Source organism: Bubalus kerabau, chromosome 17 (genome assembly GCF_029407905.1).
Source record: "Bubalus kerabau isolate K-KA32 ecotype Philippines breed swamp buffalo chromosome 17, PCC_UOA_SB_1v2, whole genome shotgun sequence".
NCBI classification, from domain to species: domain Eukaryota; kingdom Metazoa; phylum Chordata; class Mammalia; order Artiodactyla; family Bovidae; genus Bubalus; species Bubalus kerabau.
The window spans coordinates 63,755,879-63,768,658 of NC_073640.1; the positions used below are offsets into that span (position 1 = coordinate 63,755,879).

General features: G+C 42.4%; 1 protein-coding gene across 15 annotated transcripts in view; it reads left to right on the forward strand.

Moving 5' to 3' along the window:
- LOC129631040 (zinc finger protein OZF-like) overlaps nucleotides 1-12,780 on the forward strand; it is a 281,286-nt gene that overhangs the window by 199,060 nt on the left and 69,446 nt on the right. For 12 of the 15 annotated variants that reach the window (XR_008703862.1, XR_008703860.1, XR_008703861.1 and 9 more), the window contains 2 exons: nucleotides 5,011-5,069; nucleotides 5,208-5,258. Coding sequence is in view for 11 of the 15 variants with exons in the window: in XM_055551766.1 (XP_055407741.1) it covers nucleotides 5,011-5,069; nucleotides 5,208-5,258 (110 nt within the window). In the remaining 4 variants the exon portion in view is untranslated. Of the gene's footprint in view, nucleotides 1-802; nucleotides 847-3,088; nucleotides 3,176-5,010; nucleotides 5,070-5,207; nucleotides 5,259-12,780 lie in introns of those variants that run through there. The other 3 variants (XM_055551769.1, XM_055551771.1, XM_055551767.1) reach the window with 3 other exon arrangements.

Sequence of the window (12,780 nt, forward strand, 5' to 3'; positions counted from 1 at the left end):
AACTTAACTGCAGTAATTATTTCAGTCTATGTAAGAATACCATGCTGTACAACTTAAACTCACAGTCATGTAAGTCGGATATATATCAATAAAACCAGGGGTGAGAGGTGGGAAGTGTAATGTGCTTTTAAAAGGCAAAACACTTAGGAAGAATGCAATTTATAAGAACTTATTTTTAATGATTTGCATTTTTAAAAGCAATGGTTAGTGATAGAAATTATCACATGATTTAGTGCTCCAGTCTCAGATGCTAGGTTCTGTCCTGAGGCTCTAGAACCAGGAGAGTGTTGAATTTGTCCTCCTGGCTGAAATAAGAATGGAAAAGAAAAGCTATTCTGTAAGGTATCAGTGAGAAATGACCCACTTTATACTAGGGAAATTTTTCATTAATCATTCTAGTGTGTAAAACAGAGCATGTCCGGCTCTTGTTTCCTTAAACTACTGAAATGATTTCTAACTGCCCGACTGGAGACCCACTTTTCCAACCACTAAATTCCTTGAGCCTTGGGAACAAACCTATTGCCAGTATGTTTTATTGAAGCCATTTTCAACTTGTTAGGGAGATATATATTAGCTTCCCACCTAAGTAATCCACACAACAGTAAGCTCTTACTCCAAAAGGTTCAAGACAATAAGTTAACAGAGCACTTTGAGGATATGAGGAGGAATCATCTCTCCACCGCCTCTTTGGGGGCTGCATAGAACTGCCGCCATTTTCGTCACGCCCCTCGCCGGTAACGCACTGCCAAGGTCCCGCCTCCGGAAGCCGGGCTTCTAAATTTGCGCTTGCGCAGTTTCTTACGGAAACGGAAGTGCGGAGCCCCTCGTGAATGTCTGGCCGTGCTGGTAAGCGTTTCCTTTCTTGTGTAGATTTGGGCTGCGAGGCTCCCCGACTTTAGTCAAACCTCAGTGTCTTCGGAATGACTAGGGATCTGAAATTTCAGCACCCGGTCCTCCGCCCTAAGTAAAACGAGTAGTCCCCTTACTGATCGGGTACTTTGGGTTTAAATTAGTTTCGAGGTTTGTCCCTAATCTTGCCTTTCTGCCTTCGGTGCACGTGAATGCCTCCCTTCTCTACATTATCCTGCTTAAATCTCTTTACTATCTCAGATCAGATCAGATCAGTCGCTCAGTCGTGTCCGACTCTTTGCGACCCCTTGAATCGCAGCACGCCAGGCCTCCCTGTCCATCACCAACTCCCCGAGTTCACTGAGTCAGTGATGCCATCCAGCCATCTCATCCTCTGTCGTCCCCTTCTCCTCCTGCCCCCAATCCCTTCCAGCATCAGAGTCTTTTCCAATGAGTCAACTCTTCGCATGAGGTGGCCAAAGTACTGGAGTTTCAGCTTTAGCATCATTCCTTCCAAAGAAATCCCAGGGCTGATCTCCTTCAGAATGGACTGGTTGGATCTCATGTAAAGTCCTCTTTTGCGAGGTCCTTTTACGCCCCTCACCTCCTAGCTTAGCCCTCTCGCCCCTGGACGGCAGCGCTGGCCACCCCACCCGGGGAGAGGCCAGCTAGCTTGTCAACCTCAACCTGGACTTGGTGAAACCGTTTGTGTCTTTTCCCGCGAAGGGGTGCTGAAGAGCTCCGTGCCAGAGTCCTTTATATCTCATCTTTTTCGACAGGCAAAGTGGTAGATAAGTGATACTAGAATAGGACCCCTTGTGAGGCTAACAAGTGGGCGGGCAAGAGGGTGCCATGGCCTGAGGACTTACTGGGCTACAGTTTGAAAAGGGAAAAGTGGGGACGAGAAGACCTTTCTTGTCTTTCTTGAGTAGACCTTTTGCTTCCGTCTTCAGCCCCTCCTCCAGGTTAGGCAATGGAGTTTTCTTGTTCCTGCAAGATCAAGTTAGATCCACAAATTACTGCTTTTTATGTGTGCGAAGAGAGTGTCCTAACGTAATGAGCTCACTGGGCACAATGTGGGTTTCATGCCACCATTGTTTTATTGTTTTGTGGCTCATCTTATGCTCTGTTGTATGGGTTTATTGCTATGTAACCCTGCTAGGTTTTGTGGTTAAGCAAATCTGATGTCTTGTGTAATCATTGACTTACAGGCATCTCCCTTATTTTTTCTACTGGCAATGCCCTTAGTAGGATAAACTTTTCTTTTCTAAGTTTATTTATTTGGCTGTGGTGGGTCTTATTTGTGGCATGTGGTATCTAGCTCCCTGCTGCTGCTGCTGCTGCTGCTAAGTCGCTTCAGTTGTGTCTGACTCTGTGCGACCCCACAGATGGCAGCCCACCAGGCTCCCCCGTCCCTGGGATTCTCCAGGCAAGAACAATGGAGTGGGTTGCCATTTCCTTCTCCAGTGCACGAAAGTGAAAAGTGAAAGTGAAGTCACTCAGTGGTGTCCGACTCTTAGTGACCCCATCGACTGCAGCCTACCAGGCTCCTCTGTCCATAGGATTTTCCAGGCAAGAGTACTGGAGTGGGGTGCCATTGCCTTCTCTGTGACCAGGAATCAAATCCAGGTTCCCTACATTGGGAGTGCAGAGCGCTAGCCACTGGACCACCAGGGAAGTCCCAGGATTAACCTGCTTTATCCCTTTACTCTGTCTCTATCTCTGGCCTTCTGGAGACCCCACCCCTCTCCTGAGAGCTCCCTCCCTCCCAGCCCCACTGTCCTCCCTTCTCAGGTTGGTCTGTCAGCCACTCAGGCCTCCCCTTCATTGGGAGCCTTTCCCCACCCAGGCAGAGGTGACCTGGGGCAGCCATGTGACACATAGTGTTCTTCTATGTGTTACAAATTCCACCCGGTGGAAAGCCTTTTCCTGTAGGCAGGCATCCTATTCAATTGCCATCCCTGTAAATATGTAGGGGACCAGGAAAAGCAGAGAAATGAGCAACTGAGGTAACTAGAAAAACTGGGAACAAGAAAAGAATGAGGGAAAATAGCTAGGAATAGAAAGGGTGGCTGAGGGACTTGTTAAAAGAGTAAAATGAAAGCGGTTAAGCATTGAAAATACCAGGTGAATAAAATAAGTAAAATTTTAAAAAGATGATTCTCCACTGATAGGATCTGTCAATAAAAAAAAAAAAAAGCACAATGTGAGGTTTGCAAGTGAGGTTTGCAAGTAAACTTTTATTTGGGGCAAAATGAGGACTGCAGTCCAGGAGACAGCACTTCACACAGCTCTGAGAAACTGCTACAAAGAAGCAGGGGGAAAGGTCAGTATAAAAGTGATTTTGGTGAAGGGGGAATACATGTAATCAAGCACATATTTTTTCCAGAAGATTTCTACTTTTGTGAAGCTTTGCTAATCACAAGGAACAGTCATCACCATGAAGGATTTTAGTGCTTTTCTAGATATGGGGAGATATAAGAATTGGGCTCATAAAATTGGCTCCTAAAAATATCTGTCTGAAGACCTGGGCTTTCAGTTTTTCCTGAGCACAGAGTACCTCATTTCTGTTCTCCACCCTAAAGTCCTTTCAGAGGGTATTGAAGATCAACACCTGCAAAAGCACATGATTTAATCCTTGTAGAAGTAGATAGGTAGATTGTTCTTCAGTCCCTAAGTTGTGTATGACTTTTTGAGTCCATGGACTGCAGTACATCAGGCTCCCGGTTGTCCACCATCTTGCCAAACTCATGTCCATTGAGTCAGTGACGCTGTCTAATTGTCTCATCCTCTGCCACCTCCTTATCCTCTTACCTTCAATCTTTCCCAGCATCACAGTCTTTTCCAGTGAGTTGGCTTTCGCATTAGCTGGCCAAAGTACTGGAGCTTCAGTATCAGTCCTACCAGTGAATATTCAGGGTTGATTTCCCTTTGGATTGACTGATTTGATCTCCTTGCAATCCAGGGGACTCTCAAGAGTCTTCTCCAACATCACAGTTCAAAAGCATCAATTCTTTGGCCCTCAGCCTTCTTTATGATCCAGCTCACACTTCTGTACATGACTACTGGCATGTAGGTAGATGGCAAGTGCCAGTTTGTAGCTGACAGAGAGTAACATAGAGGGGCCTTGGATCAGCAGTAGGGCAGGGCCACTAAAGGAGAGGCACTTCACACAGAGTGGGGTGAGAGGATGAAAGAGCTGGACACTTGGGCTGCAGAGCTGCATGGCGCTGGGAGAGAAGGAGGATCAAGTGTGACCACAAGAGGAAGCGAGAGCAGGAAGGATGCATGACCACCTGGGGTGTCAGAGAAGTGGGAGAAGGGGAGTGGAAGAGGGAGAAAAGGGGTGTAACTGGAGGGCAGAGAGGGAGCAGGGAGGGGCAAGAAAGAGGCAGAAACACAGAGGGAGGACCATCAGAAAGGATGCAGAGACCAAGCATTTTGAGGGGAACAGTTTACAGAGTGGGCAGGACAGGTGTGAGGGAAGAAACAGGAATGACACAGAGTGCCAAGGGGAAGAAAAGAGACAGATAAACCGACTAAAATGGAAACAGTAGAGCAGGTGGGTAGTGGGAACTGGATGCAGATGGATGGTGAGTTGTTTGGTTGTGGATAAGTTGTGATACATGATTTCTTATTTTAAGAATGTAATAAAATGTCTCTGTACAGATGAGGATGAGAATAGCAGAACTTGTGTCTTGTGCATTCTGTAATTCTTTGTATCAGACGATAACTTCCATTTGCAAATGCTATTTCTCCAGGACAGTGATTTGACTCACTCAGTTGTGAGTCATCCCCTTCCCTTTTCCTGACATGGGGCAGAAGAGCAGGGAGAGGATAAAGGGGGCAAGAAGTGATTGAATCTGTCATTGCATCGTGTCTTGAAAGGAACATTGAGAGTTCTTTTCTGTGATGGGCTTACTTTTTTCTTTTTATATCTTTACATATTATTTGTTTTGTAGCATGGAAAAACAATTTAGTTCGTTCACTTTCTACTTCCCTAGAAGAGGAACATTAACTTCTGTAACAAGCTTTGGTGGTCTTATATAATCAAGTAATTCTTTTCTAAACGTTAATACACTGTGAAATTTGTAAAGTGTTGACCCACAATTACTAGGTGATAAAAATTCACAAATTGTTTCTTTTTAAAATGTGTTTCAGATACCTTGGAGGCCTGCCTGCTTTCTCCTCTTTCTCTTTTGTATTGGAAAAGCTCTTTGGTATGTAATAAATAATTTTAGACAGTTTTGCTGGGTACTTGGTCAAGTTATCAGTGGTCTTTTATATTAACAGACAAATCCTAGTTTTACCAGTTAGTCTAATATTTTGTTTTCTCCCTTCTTGTATGTCCTGCTAAGAGGAAGAGGAGGAAACAAAAGGAAGAAAAGTCAGAAATGGCTTTTTCTCAGGTAAGTCATATTCTTAGTTATTTTTCAGTCTGTCCTTCTTGAAATGACCTTCGTTTTTTGGCTGTTTGCTGGCTCTTGAGATTCCCTATGAATTTATGAATGATTGTTTTTCTATAGGTGCAAAAATTGCCTTTGAAATTTTGATAAGGATTCTTTATATCTGTAGACCACACCCCCTGCAGGGGAAGCGTGGAGTCCTAACCACTGGACCCTAATTTGCGAAGTCCCTAATTTGGTGATTTTTTGTAAAGAAAATTTTGCAATGAAACTTTATTGACTTGATTTTTATAGTTTGCTACTTTTAAGCAAAGGAAGTGTTAACTATTTTTAATCAGTTTGACTGGCCTCTTAATTTCCATTGAAAAATTTGGGGGTGTATGCTAGGTCTTATCTGCTGGGTTGCAAGTGAAGGAATTTCTTTTTTTTTTTTTTCCTATTCTTTAAATTTTATTTTTAATTGGAGGATAGTTGCTTTACAATGTTGTGTTGGTTTCTGCCATACAACAACATGAATCAGCCATGGATATACATATATCCACTACTTCTTGAGCTTCTCTTCCACCCAAATTTGGTCATTTTAAAAACATAAAGTTCCCACTGCATGATTAGAGGGTGTGTTTCTTTCATATATATCTCCAGGGACTTCTTAAAGAGTTTCCTACTCTTCAGTTTAGAGGCCTTGCACCTAGTTGGCTGATATTTTCCCTAAGGATTCTATGGGATTGGTCTCTGATTTTCTGTTGACATTGTTCATTGTGTATCGAAGTGCAACTGATTTTGGTGTGCAGATATTTTATGCTGCAACTCTTCTAAGGTTTTTCTAAATTTTTGTTTATTTATTTTGGGCTGTGTTAGTTCTTTGTTGCTGCGAGTGGGCTTTGTCCGGTTGTGTCAGTTGGAGGCTACTTGCTAGTTTTGGTACATGCGCTTTTCATTACAGTTGCTTCTCTTGTTGCAGAGCACAGGCTCTAGGTGGGCAGGTTTCACTAGTTAGTTGCCCCACTGCATATGGGATCTTGCTGGACCAGGGACTAGCAGGTGGATTCTTTACCACTGGACCACTGGGAAAGTCCTTAGTGTTTTTAAGAGTAGTCAGTTTTCTTCTACAATCTCTTCTGGGTTCTATATATAAAATCTTGTCACCTACAAAATAAAAGGTAATTTTGCTTTCTTTTCAGTTTAGATAACTTGGATTTTTTTTTTTTTTTTTTTCCTTTTCCAATTGCTCTGGCTAGGTTGTTCAGTAGTTTCTTGAAGAGTAATGCAGAGTGTGCATCTTTCTCTTTGTGGTTGTAAGGATTTAGCAGTGTGGACTTCCCTACTACTGCATCTTTGACTACCTGTTAATTAATTTGATATGCTGTGTTTTTATTTTCATTCACATGCTTTACAATTTTCCCTGTGATTTCTTCTTTGACTCATCCCTTCTTAAACAATAAACTGCTTACTTTCCACTTTTGGAAGCTTTTCCTGTTTTTCTTCTGCTGTTTATTTCTAGTATCATTTTACTGTGGTTAAAGGAGATACTCTTCTCTTTTTTAGAAGATACTTTTTATGTTCTCAGCCTTCATATATTGAGCTTTGTTTTATGGTCTAGCATGTGGGTCTGTGAAATGGAGAAGGTTTCAAGACATGTGCTGGAGAAGGATGTGATTCTTTCTGTTGTTGAGTGGAATGTTCTGTACACATTTGTTGCTGCTGCTGCTGCTGCTAAGTCACTTCAGTCGTGTCCAACTTTGTGCGACCCCATAGACGGCAGCCCACCAGGCTCCTCTGTCCGTGGGATTTGCCAGGCAAGAGTACTGGAGTGGGTTGCCATTGGCTTCTCCTACATGTTTGTTAGGTACAGTGATTCTACAGTGTTGTACAAGTGCTCAGTTTCCTTGTTGATCTTTTGGTTTCCATGCGCTGGTAAAACTCAGGTAGTGAAGTCTGATACTAATGTTGTGCTGTTATCTATTTCCGTTTTTACTTCTGTTAAGATCTTCTTCATTTTCAGGGGAACTCTGATGTTAGATATATACATATTTGTAATTGTTATATTTTCTTCGTAAATATACCTTTTCCCATTTCATAATATATTTTGTGTCTTTTGTTAGGTTTTTCCTTAGACTGTTTTGTCTTTTGTCTGATATTGTGCAGTAACCCCTGCTCTCTTAAAGACTGAATATCTTTTTCCATCCTTTCACTTTTCACCTTAGACTTGTGAATGTTCACCGTTCCAGCCCTGACATGCTCTCTGTGTGTCTTGCTCCCACTCTGTTTTCCTCCTGTCACTTTCTCCAGTGGTCCCTGCTGGGGCACACTGTACCATGGTGAAAGGCAGGCAGGACCTCTGGCCAGCCCCCTTCACTCCGGTGTCACTTCAGCGAGAATTCATCAAGTATTTCCTTCTGATCATGATGTTTGGTGAAATATTCTTGGTTGATAACAATATATTTTTTTCCATGTTGTTTTTTTTTTTCTTTTTGTCATGATTTTAAATTGTCCAACAAGTTTTTTATTTTACTATGGTGCTAATTTTGTTATTAATCTACAAATAATGTGTAATAATAATAACTTTTCCAAATTTGAATCAAAGTTAATTACTGCCAAAAACAAACTCGTTGGCCTTTATTAATGTCTTTTGGTTAAGACGACTGTGGGATAACATGGCCACAGCCATGGGCTTCACAAAGATCACCCCAGAGACAGAGGCTGGAGCAGGATAGTGACCAGCGCTCCCATTTCCAAGCATGGAACCTGCAGTGGCAGCAGATTGGCCCTAGGTCCACCAGTGGCAGCAGAAAAGCCTGGGTATGGTCGACACGCATGCAGCTGATCAGCTCCACTGGCAGACAGTGGAGGGCAGCAGATCATCTCTACAGTGGACAGTGACTCCCAGTCTGTGGATGGACCCCAGGTAGGCCAGCCACTCCTGGGCAGTGGATGGCTGCGGGATAGCCAATGGCAGCAGTGAGGCCAGGGTTCCCTGCACTTCTGGGCATCATCCAATGTCAGCTGCAGCCCTTCCTAGACCACCTTCCCCGCCACTCCAGCAGGGCCTTTGCCTCAACCCCTGGTCGCACGTTGAGAGACTCCACAGCCAATGAATGTTTAAATGCTCAACGGGGACCAGCATTGGGACTGTCAGAGCACCAGGCATGTCATCCAGCTACACTGAGCGGCTGAAGGGCGTGTCCTTGCTAGTTAGGGCCTGACAAAACATCCACTGGAGAAAGGAATGGCAAACCACTTCAGTATTCTTGCCTTGAGAACTTCATGAATAGTATGAAAAGGCGATAAGATACGACACTGAAAGATGAACCCTCCAGGTTGGTAGGTGCCCATATTCTACTGGGGTAAAGTAGAGAAATAGCAAAAGAAAGAAGAGGCTGAGCTGAACAACACCACAAGAGACGATTCTACACATGAACATCACCAGATGGCCAATACTAAAATCAGATTGATTATATTCTTTGCAGCCAAAGATGGAGAAGCTCTATACAGTCAGCAGTAAAAAGACCTGAAGCTGACTGTGGTCAGATCGTGAGCTCCTTATTGCAAAGTTCAGACTTATATTGAAGAGAGTAGGGAAAACCTGTAGGCCATTCAAGTATGACCTAAGTCAAATCCCATATTATACAGTGGAGGTGATGAATAGATTCAAGTGATTAGATTTGGTAGACAGATTGCCTGAAGAACTGTGGGTGGAGGTACATAATATTGTACGGGAGGTGATGACCAAAACCATCCCCAAGAAAAAGAAATGCAAGAAGGCAAATTGGTTGCCTGAGGAGGCCTTACAAAGAGCTGAGAAAAGAAGAGAAGCGAGAAAGGGAAAGATATACTCACTTGAATGCAGAGTTCTAGAGAATAGCAAGGAGAATAAAGAAAGCCTTCTTCAGTGACAAATGCAAAAAAATAAAGGAAAATAATAGAATGGAAAGACTAGTGATTTTTTTAAGAAAATTGGAGTTACCAAGGGAACATTTCATATAAGCTGGATTGAGAAAAGGCAGTGGACCTAGAGATCAAATTGCCAATGTATGCTGGGTCACAGAAAAGCATGGAAATTCCAAGAAAACATCTACTTCTGCTTCACTGACTATACTAAAGCCTTTGTGTGGATCATAACAAACTGGAATATTCCTAAAGAGATAGGAGTACCAGACCACCTTACCTGCCTCCTGAGAAACCTGTATGCAGGACAAGAAGCAGCACTTCGAATGAGACATGGAACAATGGACTGGTTCAAACTGGGAAAGAAGTATATCACGACTGTATATTGTCACCCTGCTTATTTAACTTATATGCAGTGTACATCATGAGAAATGCCAGGCTAGATGAATTACAAACTGGAATCAAGATTACTAGGAAAAATATCAACAACCTCAGATATGCAAATAGTACCACTTTAATGGCAGAAAGTGAAGAGGAACCAAAGAGCCTCTTGTTGAAGGTGAAAGCAAAAAGTGAAAAAGCTGGCTTAAAAGTCAGCATTCAAAAACGAAAATCATGGTATCCAATCCTATCCCTTCATGACAAATAGATGGGGGAAATGTCAGATTTCATTTTCTTGGGCTTCAAAATCACTGCAGACAGTGACTGTGGCCACAAAATTAAAACATGCTTGCTCCTTGGAAGAGAATAGCTGTGTCAAACCTAGACAGTGTTTTAAAAATCAGAGACAACACTTTGCCAGCAAAGGTCCATATAGTCAAAGGTGTGTTTTTTCTAGTAGTTATGTATGGATGTAAGAGTTGGACCATGAAGAAGGCTGAGCATCCGAAAAATTGATGCTTTTGAACTGTGGTGCTGGAGAAGACTCTAGAGAGTCCCTTGGACAGCAAGACAATCAAACCAGTCAATCCTAAAGGAAATCAACCCTGAATATTCATTGGAAGGACTGATGCTGAAGCTGAAACTCCAATACTTTGGCCACCTGAATCAAAGAACTGACTCATGGAAAAGACCCTGAGCTGGGAAAAACTGAGGGCAGGAGGAGAAAGGGGGACAGAAGACGAGATGGTTGGTGGCAGCATTGACTCAATGGACATGAGTGAGCAAACTCAGGGTGATTGTGATGGACAGAGAAGGCTGGAGTGCTGCAGTTCATGTGGGTACAAAGAGTGGGAGAGGACTTAGCGACTGAAAGACAACAACAATGCCTTCCTGTGTAAGTTTAAATGGACAAAATTATATTTTTAATACAGTTATTTTGTTGAGGTTGGAATTAAAATACTCTACTTTTTTAAATGTCTGCACTGTTTTTCAGTAGCCTATTATAAAATCATGTTGACAAATGCATTTCAGTACAGTTGATCTTTCAGTCATTTTCATTGTCTGGAAGATCCTGAATGCACATGAATAAAAGTGATGAGGAAAACATATGAAAAATCTGTCTAGAATATATTCCTCTCATTTTTGTTAATTTAGTGTTGATGTGTATACATATATTCAGTTCAGTTCAGTCGCTCAGTCTCTCAGACTCTTTGTGGCCCCAGGGACTACAGCACGCCAGGCCTCCCTGTCCATCACCAACTTCCCGAGCTTGCTCACACTCATGTCCATTGAGTCAGTGATGCCATCCAACCATCTCCTCTGTCATCCTCTTCTCCTGCCTTCACTCTTTCCCAGCATCAGAGTCTTTACCAATGAGTCAGTTCTTTGCATCAGGTGGCCAAAGTATTGGAGCTTCAGCATCAGTCCTTCCAGTGAATATTCAGCACTGATTTCTTTTAAGATTGACTGGTTGGATCTCCTTGCAGTCCAGGGGACTCTCAAGAGTCTTCTCCAACACCACAGTTCAAAAGCATCAATTCTGCTCAGCTTTCTTTATAGTCCAAATCTCACATCCATACATGACTACTGGAAAAACCATAGCTTTGACTAGACAGACTTTTGTTGGCAAAGTAATGTCTCTGCTTTTTAATATGTTGTCTAGGGTTGTCATAGTTTTCCTTCCAAGGAGCAAGCGTTTTTTAATTTCATGGCTGCAGTCACCATCTGCAGTGATTTTGAATCGCAAGAAAATAAAGTCTCTCACTGTTTCCATTGTTTCCAAGAGGAACTAAAAAGCCTCTTGATGAAAGTGAAAGTGGAGAGTGAAAAAGTTGGCTTAACGCTCAACATTTGGAAAACGATGGCATCTGGTCCCATCACTTCATGGGAAATAGATGGGGAAACTGGAAACAGTGTCAGACTATATTTTTGGGGGCTCCAAAATCACTGCAGATGGTGACTGCAGCCATGAAATTAAAAGAGGCTTACTCCTTGTAAGGAAAGTTATGACCAACCTAGATAGCATATTGAAAAGCAGAGACATTACTTTGCCAACAAAAGTCCAAGATGGTCAACATAGTCAAGGCTATGGATTTTCCCAGTGGTCATGTATGGATGTGAGAGTTGGACTGTGAAGAAAGCCGAGCGATGCTTTTGAACTGTGGTGTTGGAGAAGACTCTTGAGAGTCTCTTGGACTGCAAGGAGATCCAACCAGTCCATTCTGAAGGAGATCAGCCCTGGGATTTCTTTGAAAGGGATGATGCTAAAGCTGAAACTCCAGTACTCTGGCCACCTCATGCAAAGAGTTGACTCATTGGAAAAGACACTGATGCTGGAAGGGATTGGGGACAGGAGGGGAAGGGGACGACAGAGGAGGAGATGGCTGGATGGCATCACTGACTGGATGGACATGAGTCTGAGTGAACTCCGGGTGTTGGTGATGGACAGGGAGGCCTGGTGTGCTGCGATTCATGGGGTCACAAAGAGTCGGACAGGACTGAGCGACTGAACTGAACTGAACTGAATGGGTCCAGATACCATGATCCTAGTTTTTTGAATGTTGAATTTTAAGTATTTTAAGTACATTCATTTTAGTACATGAATTCATGGCTATGCAGTTCCATGCTTTATGTAAAAGTCATGATTTTAAACTATATATCTTTTTGTTATAGCAATTATATTTCTAACATATTCTAATTACTAACATTTCTTGTGCATGTGTATGCACACACATGTATAAAGACCTTTTAGGCCAATCTATGTTGTGCACTTTGAACTTCTTTCATGTTTTCTCCATGAAACATTCTGGCAGTGTACTTTTAATGTTCTCTGTGTTACTTAACTCTTTCATTTTAAACTTCAGTTCTAAAGTCCAGCCTTAGGAGTTCAGTTGCTTGCTCTGTGATTCCTTAACTTCTAGACCTGATTGGAGTTTCTCCTTGTGTCTTTGACACAGGTCTCATCTGCAAGATCAGAATAGGTCTTTCTCTAATGAGTTGTGGTGCTGACAACAAGTTAATACATGTAAAACAGAGTAATGCATTTCAGACAGGAAGTTCAAACAGTGTTCATCTTTGCTGCTCCTGTCATCATCACGATTAAAAATTTTGAGTTTTCCTTAAACACACTATAGACTTTGTCATCACTGAAGATCAGTCAGCTCCTCCACGTCCAGCTTTGATCATCCCTTAGTGATGGAACATACTAAGACTTTCATATAGACAGTCCAGCTTTGAATTTTTATTTGTATCTATTTCA